At 45.5% G+C, this 16204-nt stretch overlaps 1 protein-coding gene across 1 annotated transcript in view; it reads right to left on the bottom strand.

Annotated features, from left to right (window-relative positions):
- TAOK1 (TAO kinase 1) overlaps positions 1 to 16204 on the bottom strand; it is a 92743-nt gene that overhangs the window by 10588 nt on the left and 65951 nt on the right. Inside the window, exons 10-16 of the mRNA XM_040423440.1 lie at positions 10482 to 10575; positions 6500 to 6581; positions 4806 to 4973; positions 2861 to 3064; positions 2089 to 2223; positions 1523 to 1759; positions 717 to 845 (exon numbers count right to left, since the gene is read on the bottom strand). Coding sequence (XP_040279374.1) covers positions 717 to 845; positions 1523 to 1759; positions 2089 to 2223; positions 2861 to 3064; positions 4806 to 4973; positions 6500 to 6581; positions 10482 to 10575 — 1049 coding nt within the window. The remainder of the gene's footprint in view (positions 1 to 716; positions 846 to 1522; positions 1760 to 2088; positions 2224 to 2860; positions 3065 to 4805; positions 4974 to 6499; positions 6582 to 10481; positions 10576 to 16204) is intronic.

Here is a 16204-nt window from a genome sequence, read left to right as displayed (position 1 = left end):
GGCTCTGGCAGTGCTCCTCCTGTTCCTCCTTGCACAAAGGTGGAGGTAGCGGTCCTGCTGCTGGGTTGTTGCCCTCCTACGGCCTCCTCCACGTCTCCTGATGTACTGGCCTGTCTCCTGGTAGCGCCTCCATGCTCTGGACACTACGCTGACAGACACACCAAACCTTCTTGCCACAGCTCGCATTGATGTACCATCCTGGATAAGCTGCACTACCTGAGCCATTTGTGTGGGTTGTAGACTCCGTCTCATGCTACCACTAGAGTGAAAGCACCGCCAGCATTCAAAAGTGACCAAAACATCAGCCAGGAAGCATAGGAACTGAGAAGTGGTCTGTGGTTACCACCTGCAGAACCACTCCTTTATTGGGGGTGTCTTGCTAATTGCCTATAATTTCCACCTGTTGTCTATCCCATTTGCACAACAGCATGCGAAATTGATTGTCACTCAGTGTTGCTTCCTAAGTGGACAGTTTGATTTCACAGAAGTGTGATTGACTTGGAGTTACATTGTGTTTAAGTGTTCCCTTTATTTTTTTGAGCAGTGTATATATATATATATATATATATATATATATATATATATATATATATATATACACACACACACACACATATATATATATACACACACACACATATATATATATACACACACACACACATATATATATATATATATACACACACACACACACACACACACAGATATTGTACCTCTTTCAATTGTTCCTTTCGCAATTTGTATTCCCTCTTCTGTGACTCCAAAAAGCTATTCAGTTCCTTCTTCTGTTGCGCCTGGATATGTTGCTGGAATTTCTTCTCCTCATTAGCCATCAGCTTCAGCTATTGAATAAAATTCATTAAACTTATATTCAGCTTTTCCATAAGCAGGGCAGTTTACTTATCCAAAAGATTTGTTATATTCACTCATGGCTTTCTAACAGTACAGAACTTAGATTTTTCATTTATTTCTTTAAAAGTATTCACAAACACTTAGAGTCATTGAGTTTACAAAGAAACTTTCAATATGTCATAGAGACGTATTTAAAGCTATGATCAGTGGGGGTCCGAGTTTCGAGAATCACAATCTCTCCTCTCTGCAGAAGACAAAAACAAAACGTGCCCATAGACTTCTACTAAGCCCATCTTCTGCATCGAGGAGAGAGAACAATGTGCTCACACTTCTCTCTCCTCTATAACATATCAAAAGTTGATCAATATTTAATTAAAGGGAAAAAGCTACGCATGCTCATCTGCCTAGTTTCTTATCCAGATAATGCCCACTTCATTGACAAAAAAAAAAGGAAGCAAAACTGCACTGCATTAGCAGAACAAGCTACCGTCACGAAGTAGCCATCGTCTCCTCACCGACATTGGTAGCATATGGCAGAAGTCTCTACTAATGTGATTCTGGCTAATAACTTGAAGTGGTAGCGAAACTAGTAAAGTACGACTGCTTCTTCATTCCGGTGATTAGAAGAGGTCCACGTGACCAGCTAATGTTAAGGTAGACTACCCACCTCCTTATCCATGGCTGCTTGGTGTTTCTTGATAAGTTTTTCCATCTCTGCTGCAAAGTTGTTGCGCTGAGTCTCTAGGTCTTTGTCAAGCCTTAGCCGGTGCTCATCCATCTCCGCCTTCAGCTTGTTCTCCAGTGCCATCAGTTGCTTTTGATGTTGCCGCCTCATGCGCTTGTAGCCAGACATCTGTTCCCGCAGCTCTGAGTCTTGCTCATGTTCCTGGATTTGCCTCGTCACCTGTAAAAATAAAATTTTTAATTGTATGAAAGGTTCTCTAACCAACCACCAGAAAAGGGATCTCTAAAAAGGACAGGCGACAGGCAAGGACGATAGTGTTCGCCAAATAGTATCACTAAAGGCTTCAATGGCACACTAGTGTGAATAGAACAATTTACAAAAATTCACTTTATACACAGTTCCACAGTACTAATGCATGAACTGCTGTCAAGAGACACAGGTCAAGGATTTGTTTCAATTTGACCACATAAGAAGTACATTGTAATAAACAATAATAATACAGATAGTAAAATAATTAGATGAAAAACAGAAAAGAGAGGAGAAATTACCAGCGAGGCTGTGCGTATGGTGGCAAAGTGCTCTCTGTTCCGATAGTGAGATTTGTGGCGGGAAACCTGGGGTGGAGACTGTGGTTCTGATGGCCGCGTTCTAGATTCAGATTCCTCTGGGAAATTTTCTTCCTCCTGATCAAGAAAAAAAAAAGAAAAGTCCATAAAAAAAACAAAAAAAACATAGGGGCCTATGTCGGATTCATGTGGAAGCACAGCATGCTCCATCCGGTGCCTTACTACACAGGTACTCTCCCTTGGAATCATTGCTCCTAGCTGTGTGGAGGCACAACATGGAGGTGCAGGGACTGTGTGCTCCACTACAGGCCCTGTGATGTCGGTGGTTATGTCCATATGCAACTTAGCAATCCAAATGTGTTTTTAATGCAGAAAAGGCACGGGACCAAGATGTGACATAGCAGTGGATGGAAGTTTTTAGAAATCTAATTCACAATATTTGGTTAAGAGCCATGTGGGATTTAGGGCATGCTGCAACATTTCTTTATCTTTTCACTTTATGTGCTATTTCCCCAACTTTAATAGGGACTGTTTCCTAGAACTCCTGCACTAAAGAAACAAGGAATTTTTATGTACACTTGAAACTGGGTGATTCATATGAAGAAAAAAAACATGGCAAAAATTTTCAAACTCCTAATTCAGAGGGGAGAAAAACAAAGATCGACCAGTTCTGCAAAGACATTCTCATAAAAAAAATGAATGGTGAAAAAAAGCCATACATCTACATATGAAGTGAAAAAAACAAAAAGCTTACCGGTTTCAAATGAATGACAGAGCTGTTTGACATCACGGTGTGATCTCCTTCCATCATGTCCAGTTCACTCTTGTCATCTGAGGCATCTGGAAGACTATTCACACTACTACTTTGGCTACTGGCACTAATCGACATGCTTGGGATAGACTGATTACTACCAATGCTGTTTACAGTTCCTGTTCGGCCAACTCCATGCTCTTGCTCCTAACAAGAAAAGAAAGAAAAAATACTGAATCAAAAATCTAAGATTCTGCTCCAAATGCATTATTGTTCTCGACATTGAAAACATATCTTGTAAATATGTTATTTTACTATTTATTAAAGGCTATGGAAACCTTCAGGAGATATATATATATATATATATATATATATATATATATATATATAAATATATATATTTTTTTATTATTATTTTTTATGATAGCATTTTACTCATTTTGGGCTAAAAATATATATATTTTTTTCAATAGGTCTTTATTAAACACATTAGGCTCTTCCTGAGGTACAGGGTAAAAAAATAATATTAATAAAAAAAAAAAAATCGGTCTGTTTGCAAGCTGTCAGTTTCTGTTTTCTTTGAATCCTTTTAGCCGACGGCTCATGTGTACCTTTTATCTCTGATGTCCTGACCTCAAACACTCATAGCTCCATTCTCAAACTGATAATATGGCTTATATTAGTGTTTGTAAGATCAAGAGATCAGATCTACATATGATCTGTCAGATAATGTGATTAAAAGAAAACAGAAACTGACAGCTTGCAAACAGACTGATTTGTAACCTTGAAACTCAGAAATGGCTGAACATTAAAAAAAAAAAAAAAAATTTTATATATATATATATATATATATATATATATATATATATATATATAAATTTTTTTTTTTTTTTTAATGTTCAGCCATTTCTGAGTTTCAAGGTTACAAATCAGTCTGTTTGCAAGCTGTCAGTTTCTGTTTTCTTTTAATCACATTATCTGACAGATCATATGTAGATCTGATCTCTTGATCTTACAAACACTAATATAAGCCATATTATCAGTTTGAGAATGGAGCTATGAGTGTTTGAGGTCAGGACATCAGAGATAAAAGGTACACATGAGCCGTCGGCTAAAAGGATTCAAAGAAAACAGAAACTGACAGCTTGCAAACAGACTGATTTGTAACCTTGAAACTCAGAAATGGCTGAACATTAAAAAAATTAATTTTTTTTATATATATATATATATTTATTTTTTGCCCAAAATGAGTAAAATGCAATCATAAAAAATGCTCCAAAAGGTCTACATAACCTTTGAAGGGATATTCCCCATCTTAGACATTTATGGCACATTCACAGGATATGCCACAAATTGTATATCTAGATCTCACACATTTAGAACGGAGGTCTTCTGACATCCAGCCTACCTGTTGAGGTGGCAACTAGTGGCTGAATCAAGTTGGCGAATTAACAAAAAGGTGGAGGGGCATGTGAACGGAGAGAGGGAGTTAGCTGAGCATGGCCGTTTCCTTAACGCCAATAAAAGTTCTGCAGATATCCCACAAATTTTTACCCATTTACCACTATATAAGAATTTTTGCGTACTAGCGGTAACTATCCAATTGTCCCATAAAACAAGGTATATAAAGAGTACAGCACAGTGTCCGGAATGTCAGACAATCCTATTACAGGATGTCAATTTTAAAGAGACCCCCTTTGGTTAGCCAGATTTGAAAGCCACTAGGAAGAGCTGGTACAACTCTGAGGGACTCTGCATTGGACACGTAACACGGTCACGCATGCGTTTCTATGGACGTCATATAATACTACATTTCTACTGCTACCCGCCATGACAACTGATCATTGAGGATTACACAAGTTACGGTGACCAGGGGTGGCTGTACTGTGAAAGGGTGTTGTGCAGTTAGTACTGTAACATATTCAAAGCCATCACGGAAGGATCATACCTCCTCGTCTTCTTGAGTTTCCACAGCAGGGCCATTATGGGCCTCCTGGAAAAGCAGCTTCTTCATTTTACGGTATTGTAGGTTATCCAGCTCTCTGACTGCATCCTTTGTCCTCTGGATCAGGTCAATTAACACTGTTTCTGGTCGCTCACGCAAGACAAACATGTGCTGCAATATTATAAGCATATTAAAACCCCCAAGTAATAACTTCAAAATGGAAATTTATGCAGCAATACACTAAAATGTAAACTCATCCAACTGAAAATTATTGATCTTTCTCTTTCCAGAGCTTATGACGCATCTTAAAGGCATTCTGGGATGTAAGCTGGTTGTCCAGGAGTTTGATACTGATGGCCTATCCTCGGGATTAGTCATCATAATCAAATCTTCGTAGGGTCTGACACCCCATACCCTGGCCGATAAGCCGTTTAGGCTACTTTCACACTGCCGTTTCAGGGTCCGCCTGTGAGATCCGTTTCAAGGCTCTCACAAGCGGCCCCAAACGGATCAGTTTAGCCCCAATGCATTCTGAATGGATAAGGATCCGTTCAGAATGCATCAGTTTGCCTCCGTTCTGCCTCCATTCCGCTCAGGAGGCCGACACAAAAACGCTGCCTGCAGCCTGGCCGGGCGGAGCCAAACGGATCCGTCCTGACTTACAATATAAGTCAATGGGGACAGATCCGTTTACAATTGCACCAATATTGTGTCAATGTAAACAGATCAGTCCCCCATTGACTTTCAATGTAAAGTCAGGACGGATCCGTTTGACTTGCACTTAGACTTAGACTTTTTTTGACTAAGTTATGCAGACTGATCCGTACTGAACGGATACCATCGTTTGCATTTATAGGTGCAGATCCATCTGTGCAGATACCAGACGGATCCGCACCTAACGCAGGTGTGAAAGTAGCCTTAGTTGTAGTGCCAGAAGTCCACTGAGGATATGCCATCAATATCAAAATCCTGGATAACCCCTTTAAGGTTGCCATACACCACTGCTGTCAGCTAAGCACTCATTTGGCTGACCGCTAACCCTCCATACCTATGCGCACTTCACTTCGACAAGCATACATGTGTTCTCATAGGGATTGGAGCATAAGCCACTGCCAAATGCCTCTTTGCCATCTCCCTCGATAAGAAAGCATCAGGCACACTGAAATTCAATGTGCCCAATGCTTCTTTTCCCAGCATCTGCCATTCAGAAGAGTCAAGAAGCCCTCAATATACTTTAGATGGCTAGCTGATCAAGCCCGAATCGGCAGGGTTCACATAATGTGTGTGGCACCTTTAAACATTGATGACCTATCTTAGCTATAGACCAAAGTTTGACCTCCTAGGCCATCACTAATCAGCAGCACGTCCACAAGGGCAGTTCATACCATTCAAGTCCCACAATTAAACACTGATGACCTATCCTAAGGATGGGCCATCGATGAGTCCAGAGAGCCCCTTGAATTACTGTGTCACATAAGAACTGCTGGAGGAGCCTTTGCAGTAGATTGCTACCATAGATTGGTTAAAAAATAGCAGAAGTTCTAAATAGCTAGCATAGTGATTACAAATGGTCCTTCGGTTCATTATTACAATCTTTTCACTATAAGTAGAAAAATCATGACCGGCTTTTTATATTGTAATACTGCAATAAAGAGCATAAGGGGTTGCATCGAGTGATTGTCATGATAAGTACTGACCTTAAGCAGCTCGTCTGATGTAGGTCGATCTTGAGGGATTTTCTGGAGACATGAATCTACAAAGTTTCGAAAGTAGTCAGACCTGGAGAAGAAATAAGAAAATACACCGTCACAGATGCCATTGATTTTCACTGAATTATGATTTTAATACTTGAACTTGGCTTGAACTGGAATCTGAAAGTCCCTGTGTTCTCAGCTTACACTAAGAGCATTGAGAAGGATGAAGAAAACTAGAATACTGCCCTAAGAACTGGAGAAGTTATGGATGTGTTTTATTACTTGTAAAGAAACTATCCAACACTTAAAGGGGCTGTGTCCCTTCAGCGTATAAGCATTTATTACGTAGCGATAGTTAATACAAGGCACCAACTAATGCATTGCAATTGTCCATATTGCCTCCTTTGCTGACTGGATTCATTTTTCCATCACTTTATACACTTCTCGTTTCCATGGTTACGACCACTCCGTAATCCAGCAGCGGTGGTCGTGCTTGCACACTATAGGAAAAAGCACCGCCCTCTCTGATGCCCACGGTTCCGGCCATCAGAGAGGGCGGCACTTTTTTCTATAGCGTGCAAGCACGAACACCGCTGATGGTGGTCGTAACCATGGAAACGAGAAGTGTATAATGTGATGGAAAAATGAATCCAGCCAGCAAAGGAGGCAAGTTATACTCATCTTTGTAAACAACCAATAAATATTTCCCTTTTTACTAACTATATCAGTGACCCAATATCACTATTATTGGAACCAATACCCCTTGAAAAAGCTGATGGTGAAACGCGCGTCGGGGCACAGTCTGATGGTGGTGTGGTAGATACTTGGGTCAGTATGCTAGGTTTTATGTCAACTATATAATATTGATGTATGGCAATGTGCGTTGTAATGTCCATGAGATCCAGGGTCGGAAGTCTGACTCTGTGACCTCTATACTTCGTGGACAGGACAGCACTTTCTGTATGCACTGCTCCTACTATCCCATATGTATTACTGCACTTGCACTTTTATATGTATGAATTGTATCTACCATACACCCAAAGTCTGAGAAGGATTTTAAATGTTCTTAATTTATGTGAGGCCAGATTTTTGTAACTCCAGTAGTACCTAATAAAATTGATGATTATTTAAATACATTAGTTGGTGGAGTTATGATTTGTGATTCGTTTTGATCTATATATCTGAGTATTGGTTCCTATACTTCTCTTTGTGTCCAGCGGCATACACAGTACGTCACCGCTGAGGACAGGGATCAGCTGAAGCGGTAACGTGTTGTATACACTAATGCAGCTTGTAAACAAGCAGCGGACCAGAGAATCTACGGTGGGTGAAGTCCACCCTAGATTGTGTTATCCAAAGTCCTGCAAGATGCACCAGTTCAGATAGTATGGAGTGGAGACCAGCACCACATCTACTGGCAAAGCAGTGATGGGATACTTTGCATGTAGTTTGGACAGGACCCATCATACACTTCTGCCACTATGAAGTACATGCATGTCAAATGTCATAACCTCAAAGCAATGTTTAGTTCTGATATTTGGCCTTTGCAGATTATTGTAGTCTATATACTTTTAGAACAATAATAATATAGCTTGTGTGGAAATAAGTAGTGCCGCACCGAAGTCAGCAGGCATTTGGTGTATATATCTATAGAAATACCATTGTGAGATGATTTTCTCCTGGCAGAATATAGGGATTCCTATGACAGTTCCAGGAAAAGGGCAGGCTTGCTGGCAGCACCCCCCATCAGTGGAGACATTAGTTACTGGGTGGAGACCACATTCAGGACCAAGAAAACTAAAATGCCACGCATGTTCTTTGACTGAGGTTGCATAGAAGATATCATATGTTCTACTTAGTTCTGGATGCTGCCAGATTCCAAAAATGAACCGTGCGGTCTACAGGGGAGGGTAGGACCGGACCAGAGGCTCCAATGCACACAGGTTTATTGAAGAGTGCCGGTACAACATTAAGGCTACCGGCCAACGGGTGCGGGCTGTGTTGCAGAAATTCTGCATACATTTCCGTGCATATTTCTGGGCATTTCAGCACTAAATACGCACCAAAAAACGCGTGCGTTACTTTTTTGCCCATTTGCCACAGATCTCACAATAGCATTGAAAAAGGTGAATTTCAAAATCCACAAGGAATGAAAAAGCAAAGTGAACACAAGTTTTGTACTGTATGACGCTGCGTTTTGTCCGCACGAGAATCCGCAACTTGTGCTGGTGGCCGTAAAGAAGTGAGCGCTTAGGAACTAAAAGGTCCATACACTTTTTTTTGTCATTTTTAACTTTCTTTATGGGACTTGTCCAATTCCATTTTTGTTTAAAAACTTTTGCCACTAGGTGTCTGGTGGCAATGTTCATACTTTTAGCGTACGCAAATAAAACCTCAAATATTACATCTCCGTAAAGTTTGAGAAAGTAGACGTCTGGCACTGGACTTTAAACGTATGAGCACCGTCATGCAATTTTGCATCAGACAATGCTTTGTGCAAAAAAATAAAAAATAATCCAAGAGTCTGATCTCCCCAGAGTGCAGTATTGTTCCAATATAATAATCCTTACTATTATGGTCTTCTAGGTTAATTTCCCCTCAAATCCCAGTGGCTTTCTGCTGGTTGATAGCCCCCTAAGGTTACCTACCGGCTGCCTACACCCTCCCCCTTGATGTGTATGGCAGATAGGATTTGCCCTTCAGTCTGCTGGTCTCCATGAATGGTTTCTATACTCTATGAACAACCCCAGGTCTTCACCACTACTGGATACCTAAAGCCAGGATCACTTCTGATTAGGTGAACATGTTCGGTGTATGGACTAGTAGAGCTTACAGCATTTGAACTAAATGTATTCATAGCACACCCCCCCCCCCCCCCCCCCATTAACCAGACAGAAGCCAAAAAGTCACATTTAAAAAAAAAAAAAAAAAGTCAGCTTGTGAATTTTTAAAGCCACTTTTTTGGAGCAACGGAGGTGATACATCTCCCCCGTTTTGTGGTCAGTGGACAACTTATGTAGCTGTGTGGCTATACCGCTGCATACTTCGGAGCTCTTCATTAATGGTACATGTCGTGTACCCCTGACTGCTCTGACACACAGTGTTTTCCATCAATGACTGTGAGCCAAATCAGGAGTGGAGGCTACATAGAGATAAGGTACAATAGAAAGATTTGCTCCTGTTCTGTGTTTCTGCCCCGCACCTGGTTTTGGCTCCAATCAGTGAAGGAAATCATTGATCAAACACTGATGTGTGAATAAGGCCTTACTATGTATGTATTTATGTCATCTCACCTTCTTATTCTGCCTCTTTGTACAATGTTTAAGGGCATCTGTCAGCAGATTTGTGCCTATGACACTGTTACACGTGCACTTGGCAGCTGAAGGCATCTGTGTTGGTCCCATGTTCATATGTGCCCGCACTGCTGAGAAATATGATGTTTTATATATGCAAATGAACCTCTAGGAGCAACTGGGGCTTTGCTGTTACACCTAGAGTCTCTGCTCTCTCTGCAACTACTGTGCCCTCTGCACTTTGACTTGAGCAGGTGTTTTCATTGCCTGGTCCTGTCAGTCAAAGTGTAGAGGACGTGGCAGTTGCAAAGAGAGCAGAGCCTCTAGGTGTAACTGCAACGTCCCCGTTGTTCCTAGAGGCTAATTTGCATATATTTAAACATAATTTTGAGCACATATGAACATGGGACTAACACAGATGCCTTCAGCTGCCAAGCGCACATGTAACCGCTCAGCCAGTGTAATAGGTACAGATCTGCTGACAGATGCCCTTTAAGACTCCTTATAAATCCCTAGTGACGTCTAAGCAATTGATGCAGGATTATTCTCGTCTGTTGCCTTGTATGTACCCACATCAAGGGGACATTTTTGACCATGCCCCTTTTCAGCGAAAACCACAGAAAATACTGTGAATGTCCACAATACAGAGGATGAGTAAGTAACGTTACAGTGTCGGCGTGTGGAGTACTCACCATTCACTAGACTGAAGTGTGGGGGAGTCATTCTGCGCTATGTGGTATAAGGCACTCATTGCATTCATGTTAAACAAAGGAGGTTTCCGTTCAGCTGTGAAGAACAAGCAGCAAGTGAGAAATCCTGAAACCTATTACCAGTCTTCCTACAATTGTAATCAATGACTTTCATTTTGAGTGAGGAAAAGGTCAGATGCATGTGACAGCCTTGTGACAAAATGTCGTTTACACACTTACTTCATGTGGTCCTGGTTAAGGGAGGAGATTTATCAAAACTAATGCAAAGGAAAACTGACTTAAAGGGGATATGCAGTGAATAATATTGATGACCTATTCTGAGGATAGGTTATCATTATCAATTCCTGCAGAACCCCTTAAAGGCCCATTTACACTTCCTAAGCATCAGCTAGATTATCGCTAACAAGCATTTGTACAAACGCTCATTAGTGGCGATCTGCCGGAGTAAAGGTGACGCCGATTACCTGATGAACGAGCAAAACGCTAGTTTGTGCAAACACCTAAATCATCGTTTGCCGACAGCTGATCGTGGCTTCTACCCAGCCTCTGCTGCAGGCAAACAATGATTCTGCATGGGGACGAACAATGGCATTAGCGATCACTCCTCCCCATACTGTGGAGGGGATTTCCGGGCAGGACGGTTCCCTTCCGACAATCGTCTGCTAAAGCTATCAGTATAAAGGGGCCTTTAGTTATCCATAGCAACCAATCAGCTTTCACCTTTCATATTTCAGAGCTCCTTTGGAAAAGTTTTTCTTTATAGTGTTTATAAATCTCCCCCCCCCCCCACCACCACCACCATGCCCAAGGTCAGCCTTTCCCTAGGAGATGAGCAGCACTAGAGGTGTCTGGCAGCTGCTTGTCTCAGTCTCCCAACTGAATCCACATGACTATTCTGCGATAGCAACCTTAATGCAGGGTAATCTGCAGGCAGCATGTATAGAGCAGGAGAAGCTGAGCAGATTTATAACGAGATTTTTGTATAACTTACCAGTAAAATCTCTTTCTCGCTCTTTCCTTGGGGGACACAGAAGACCTTGGGTATAGCTCATCTCCATAGGAGGCGTGACACTAAGTGAAAGCTGTTAAGCCCCTCCTCCACAGCTATACCCTCAGCCTGGAGAGAGAGACTGCCAGTTGCGTGTCCAAGCAGTGAGAAAAGGCAAAGTCCAACAAGGAACCAACAAGCCAACTACCCAACGGGTAACACAAACTCGGAAACCGTGTAGAGAAAAACAATGAATGGGTGGGTGCTGTGTCCCCCAAGGAAAGAGCGAGAAAGAGATTTTACTGGTAAGTTATACAAAAATCTCGTTTTCTCGCCCAGTTTCCTTGGGGGACACAGAAGACCTTGGGACGTTCAAAAGCAGTCCAAAAGGGGAGGGACCACAGCTCCAAGGCGAAGCACCCGAAGGCATCAAGGAACCGCCGCCTGCAGACCCAGGCGGACCAAAGCAGCATACGCCGAAGCCAGAGTATGCACCCTGTAGAACTCTGTAAAGCGTGCAAGGAAGACCTGTGGCCGCCTTGCTCAAATGCATGGCCGAAGCCCAATGCCTCCGGCCCAGGAGGCACCGACCGCTCTGGTGAAATGAACGGTGACAGCAAAGGCAGAATCCTGCCCTCGGTGCGGTAACCTCAGCAATAGCCAATCTGATAAAGCGGAGGAAAACCACCCTGGAGTCCGTCCACTCTAAGCGCGGACCTCCAGGAAAACCAAGAGACCGAACGTCGACAAGAGTCGGAGATCTCCAAGTAAAACCGGCAAGGCCCAAACAACGTCCAAATCGGTGAAGTGTTGAAGCGAAAGGCAACACCACCTTCAGAAGGAAGGAACGGGATGTAGAAACAGCCCTGTCCTGGGAAAAGACAGAAGGCTCAGAACAAAAAAAGGGGCCATTCAGGCACCCGTCAGAGACACGACTGATACGGAAACACAACCGTACAGGACAGGCGGGGTAGAGAGAACTTCTGTAACGGCTCCAAGGAAAAGATTGGAGCGCCGAGAGCTCAGTATGTAGTTCCCAGGGCGGTACCGAAGGACAGTACAGAGGAACCCAAGAGCCATTTCGAGTAAGAAGGTCTTGACAGGCCCAGAGGGCCGGGGAACGCTGGAAGAGGAAGAACAGCGCTGACACTTGACACCTCAAGTAAAGGAATCTCAGTCCCAGGTCCAGGCCGGACTGGAAAAAAGACAGAACCATGGGGAGAGAAAAAGTCAGAGTGGGGAATGCACCGCTTCCCACAGAACCCCAGACAAAAAAACCATAAGTCTTACGACAGATCCTGGACGAAAATACAGCCAGGAGCGGACAATAGCGAACCCGCTGGAGTCGCCTGGCAAGCGGGCGAAAAACCAATGTGATCAGGCGCAGACCAGTAACACGGGCAGAAGTCGACAAAACTGGTCCAGTCGGCCCCCGAGCAACGTTGTCCCGTATCCACCCGAGTGGGGGAGCAGAAGGACAGACGGAACGGAACCAAAGGGTCCGCCCAGTATCCGCCAGATGCCAGGACAAGACAGGCTAAAGTCCATGCTGATGTAGCCATGTTCTACAGTCCCGGTGTGGGAGATCAAAGGACAATCTGGACCGAAAGGTAGTCCCCCCAAGTTACCGAGAAGGTAAGTCTACAGCAGGACCATTGTCTTAGAATAGACCACCCAATCTGCACTCAGCGGGAGGACAGAACGCGGTAGACTCAGTAAATAGGCACAGCCAATACAGCCAGTGTGAACAAGGGAGACAGTACGAGGCCAAAAGGAACACCGGAACCATCCACATGAACCATGCTCTCCCCAGAGGGGAGGACAGTGAAGGAACAGCCTCTGAAGTCTGGCGGGACAGAAGCCACATCGGAGTGATCTGTACCGAGCGGGAGCCAAACAGAGCCAGCGAGATAAGGTAGTCGAGACAGAGGCCGGCATAACACCCTCCAACCGAACGGAGGAGTGGGCAACAGGGAAGCCATAGGACAGCTCAAAAGCAGAACCCTGCTACACTGTGAGATGCCCGGTTCACCGCCTCGCAGAAGGCGAATACCCTGAAGAACCCAAGGTGGAGGTCCTCCGACCTGGGTAATCGAGCACCCAAGAGAATTTGGGTGACCTTCCCGAGAAAAGCGGCCCGCACTTGGTAGCAGATCAGACTGAAGCGTAGAGGCGCCAAGAGGAAGGACTCATACCACACTACATCCGAAGAGGAGGAAATTTGAGCAGGCAAGGGAACCGCAGTCCTGCCAGAGCCAACGAAGAATTCGAGGGGCGCTCCAGACAACAGCACTCTCGACCATGTGACCACTAGCGCAGGGAAGCAATACCGCGGAAGGACGAATGGCACGCATCTAGGAACCACGAACACTCCCTGGGATGAAGGGCCAACTAAATGAATGAGTACCACCCAGCTCCGTGCAGCATAGAGCAAGTAGAGCCCGTCCGGGTCAGGTGGACAGAATGAACTCCTTAGAGACGAGTGCAAGGCTTGCGGCAAGCATCGTATCCCAAGAAAACAAAGGTATGCCGCAGGAAGCAGATGAGGCATACGTACGAGCAGCCCGTAAGCAGTGAGAAGGCCAACCCACCTACAGGAGGAGAAGGCATACACGGCCCAAACAACGCACAAGAACGTCCGCTCACTGCAAAAGGTTAATTCAGCGAAAAAGGGGGCTCGCCACAGAGTGCCACAGCATGTACGTAATTGCAAAGTGCAACCTGCAAGGGAGTTATGCACAAGCCTAGTATAGCATGCGATGGAACGCAAGCAGTCCGCCCCGAAAGGGGGGAAATTGTATCTGGCAAACTGCAGTCGGCAAGAGTGCAAAGGCCGGTCCCAAAAGGGAGTGATGCCTAAGGCCGTACCTACTTCAGAGAAGCAGGACATACCATATAATCCAGCAGGAACGCAGGAGGTCCACCTAGTGAAAGGGGAACATGCACAGGGTTATCCTAGCATTAAGTGAGTGTGCAATAATACACCCGACACTGACTTAGCGAGAGTGCAACTACTCTGCCAATGAAGGGGGACATGTACAAGTCCAGCACAGCCATACAAGGACAGCCGTGAATCTCATGAGCGTGCCAAATTCTGCCCATGGAATGTGGGGTGGTCACGCACAAGGCCAGCACCGTATCCAATGGGAGTGCAAGCGTTCCACCCATGTTAGAGGGCCATGCTCATGGCCAGCAAGGTATCCGGTGAGAGTGTAGCATGCCGCCCAGAAAAAAAGGGGGGGTAATGCACATGGCCAGCATCTCATCCAGGGAGAGTGCGTGCACCCGCCATGTATGGGAGCGAGAGAACACCACAGACAGAGGGATGTATGTATGCTGCCTGAGTCATGCCTATGGCTGGCAGCGAAACCAGTGAGAGTGCAGCATAGTAACATAGTACATAAGTACATCATATCCCATCAGAGAGAGTGCAGCGTTCCGCCTATGGAAGGGGGTCGTGCACATAGCCAGTACCGTATCCGGTGAGAGTGCAGTATTCCGCCTAAAAAGGGGGGTCATGCACATGATCGGCAACTAATCCAGTGAGAGCGCTGCCTTCCGCCCATGGAAGGGGGTCACGCGCATGGCCGACAACGAATCCAGTGAGAGCGCTGCGTTCCGCCCATGGAAGGGGGTGACGCACATGGCCGGCAGTGAATCCAGCGAGAGTGCAGCGTTCCGCCTAGAGAAGGGGGTCGTGCACATGGCCGGCAGCAAATCCATAGAGAGTGCAGCATTCCGCCTATGGAAGGGGGTCGTGCACATGGCCAGCACCGTATCCGGTGAAGGTGCAGTATTCCGCCTAAAAGGGGGTCATGCACATGGCCAGCCGGCAGCCAGGGAGAGTGCAGTATCCCGCCTAGGAGGGGGGGGGTGCACATGGCAGGCACCATAACTGGAGAGATGATGAATGCTGCCTACAGAAGGGCCGCATGCACTTGGCCAGCGCCGTATCCTGGAAGAGGGCAGGAAAACCGCCTAAAAGGGGAAATGCCCTAGCAGCGACGCAGGTTGGGAGCGCAACACTATGCCGCCTGTGGAAAGAGGTCATGCAGACATGCAGCACTACTGATGAGGCTGCAGCGTCCTGCGCAGTCCAAAAGAAATCTGTTATTATATATATATATTATATATATATATTTTTTTTTTTTATTAAAAACACAGCCTCTCTGAGGCTAAAGGGGGCCACCATATAGGGGCACAGATAGTCAGGAAAAAGGAAAAAGGGGGGCCAGCCATACAGGCCCATTGGGATCTGGCCTGTACCCAAAGGGTTAACATGGATCCGGCCTGGAGGGCGGCGCTGCGATCCCCTGGGGGCGGAGGAACCTCCCGGCGGGAAAAATTCGCGCCTGGAGAAGTTCCCGCCCCCTCCACCAGAGGCCGGAATTTTGCGGCCTAGTAGGCCGTGAAGCCGGGGACTAAATTTGCGGCGCCCGGTATGTACCGCCAGGACCTGAGGCGGAGTGGCGCATCAAACCGGCCGCGGGTGCCCACCCCGCGGGCCGGTCGGAATTGCGGCCCAGCAGGCCGCGAAGCCTGGGCCAAAATTTGCGGAGCCCCACCGACCGGCACCTGCTGGGCCTAGAAGTCAAGCCCAAAGCCGGCCGCGGGAGCCCACCCCGCCGGCCGGAGGAGTCAGGGGCCCAGAATGGCGGCTTGCCGGCCGCGGGAGCCCACCCCGCCGGCCGGAAGAGTCAGGGGCCCAGAATGGCGG

Source organism: Bufo bufo, chromosome 3 (assembly GCF_905171765.1).
Source record: "Bufo bufo chromosome 3, aBufBuf1.1, whole genome shotgun sequence".
Lineage (NCBI taxonomy): Eukaryota > Metazoa > Chordata > Amphibia > Anura > Bufonidae > Bufo > Bufo bufo.
This window is presented reverse-complemented; position numbering and strand designations above follow the sequence as displayed.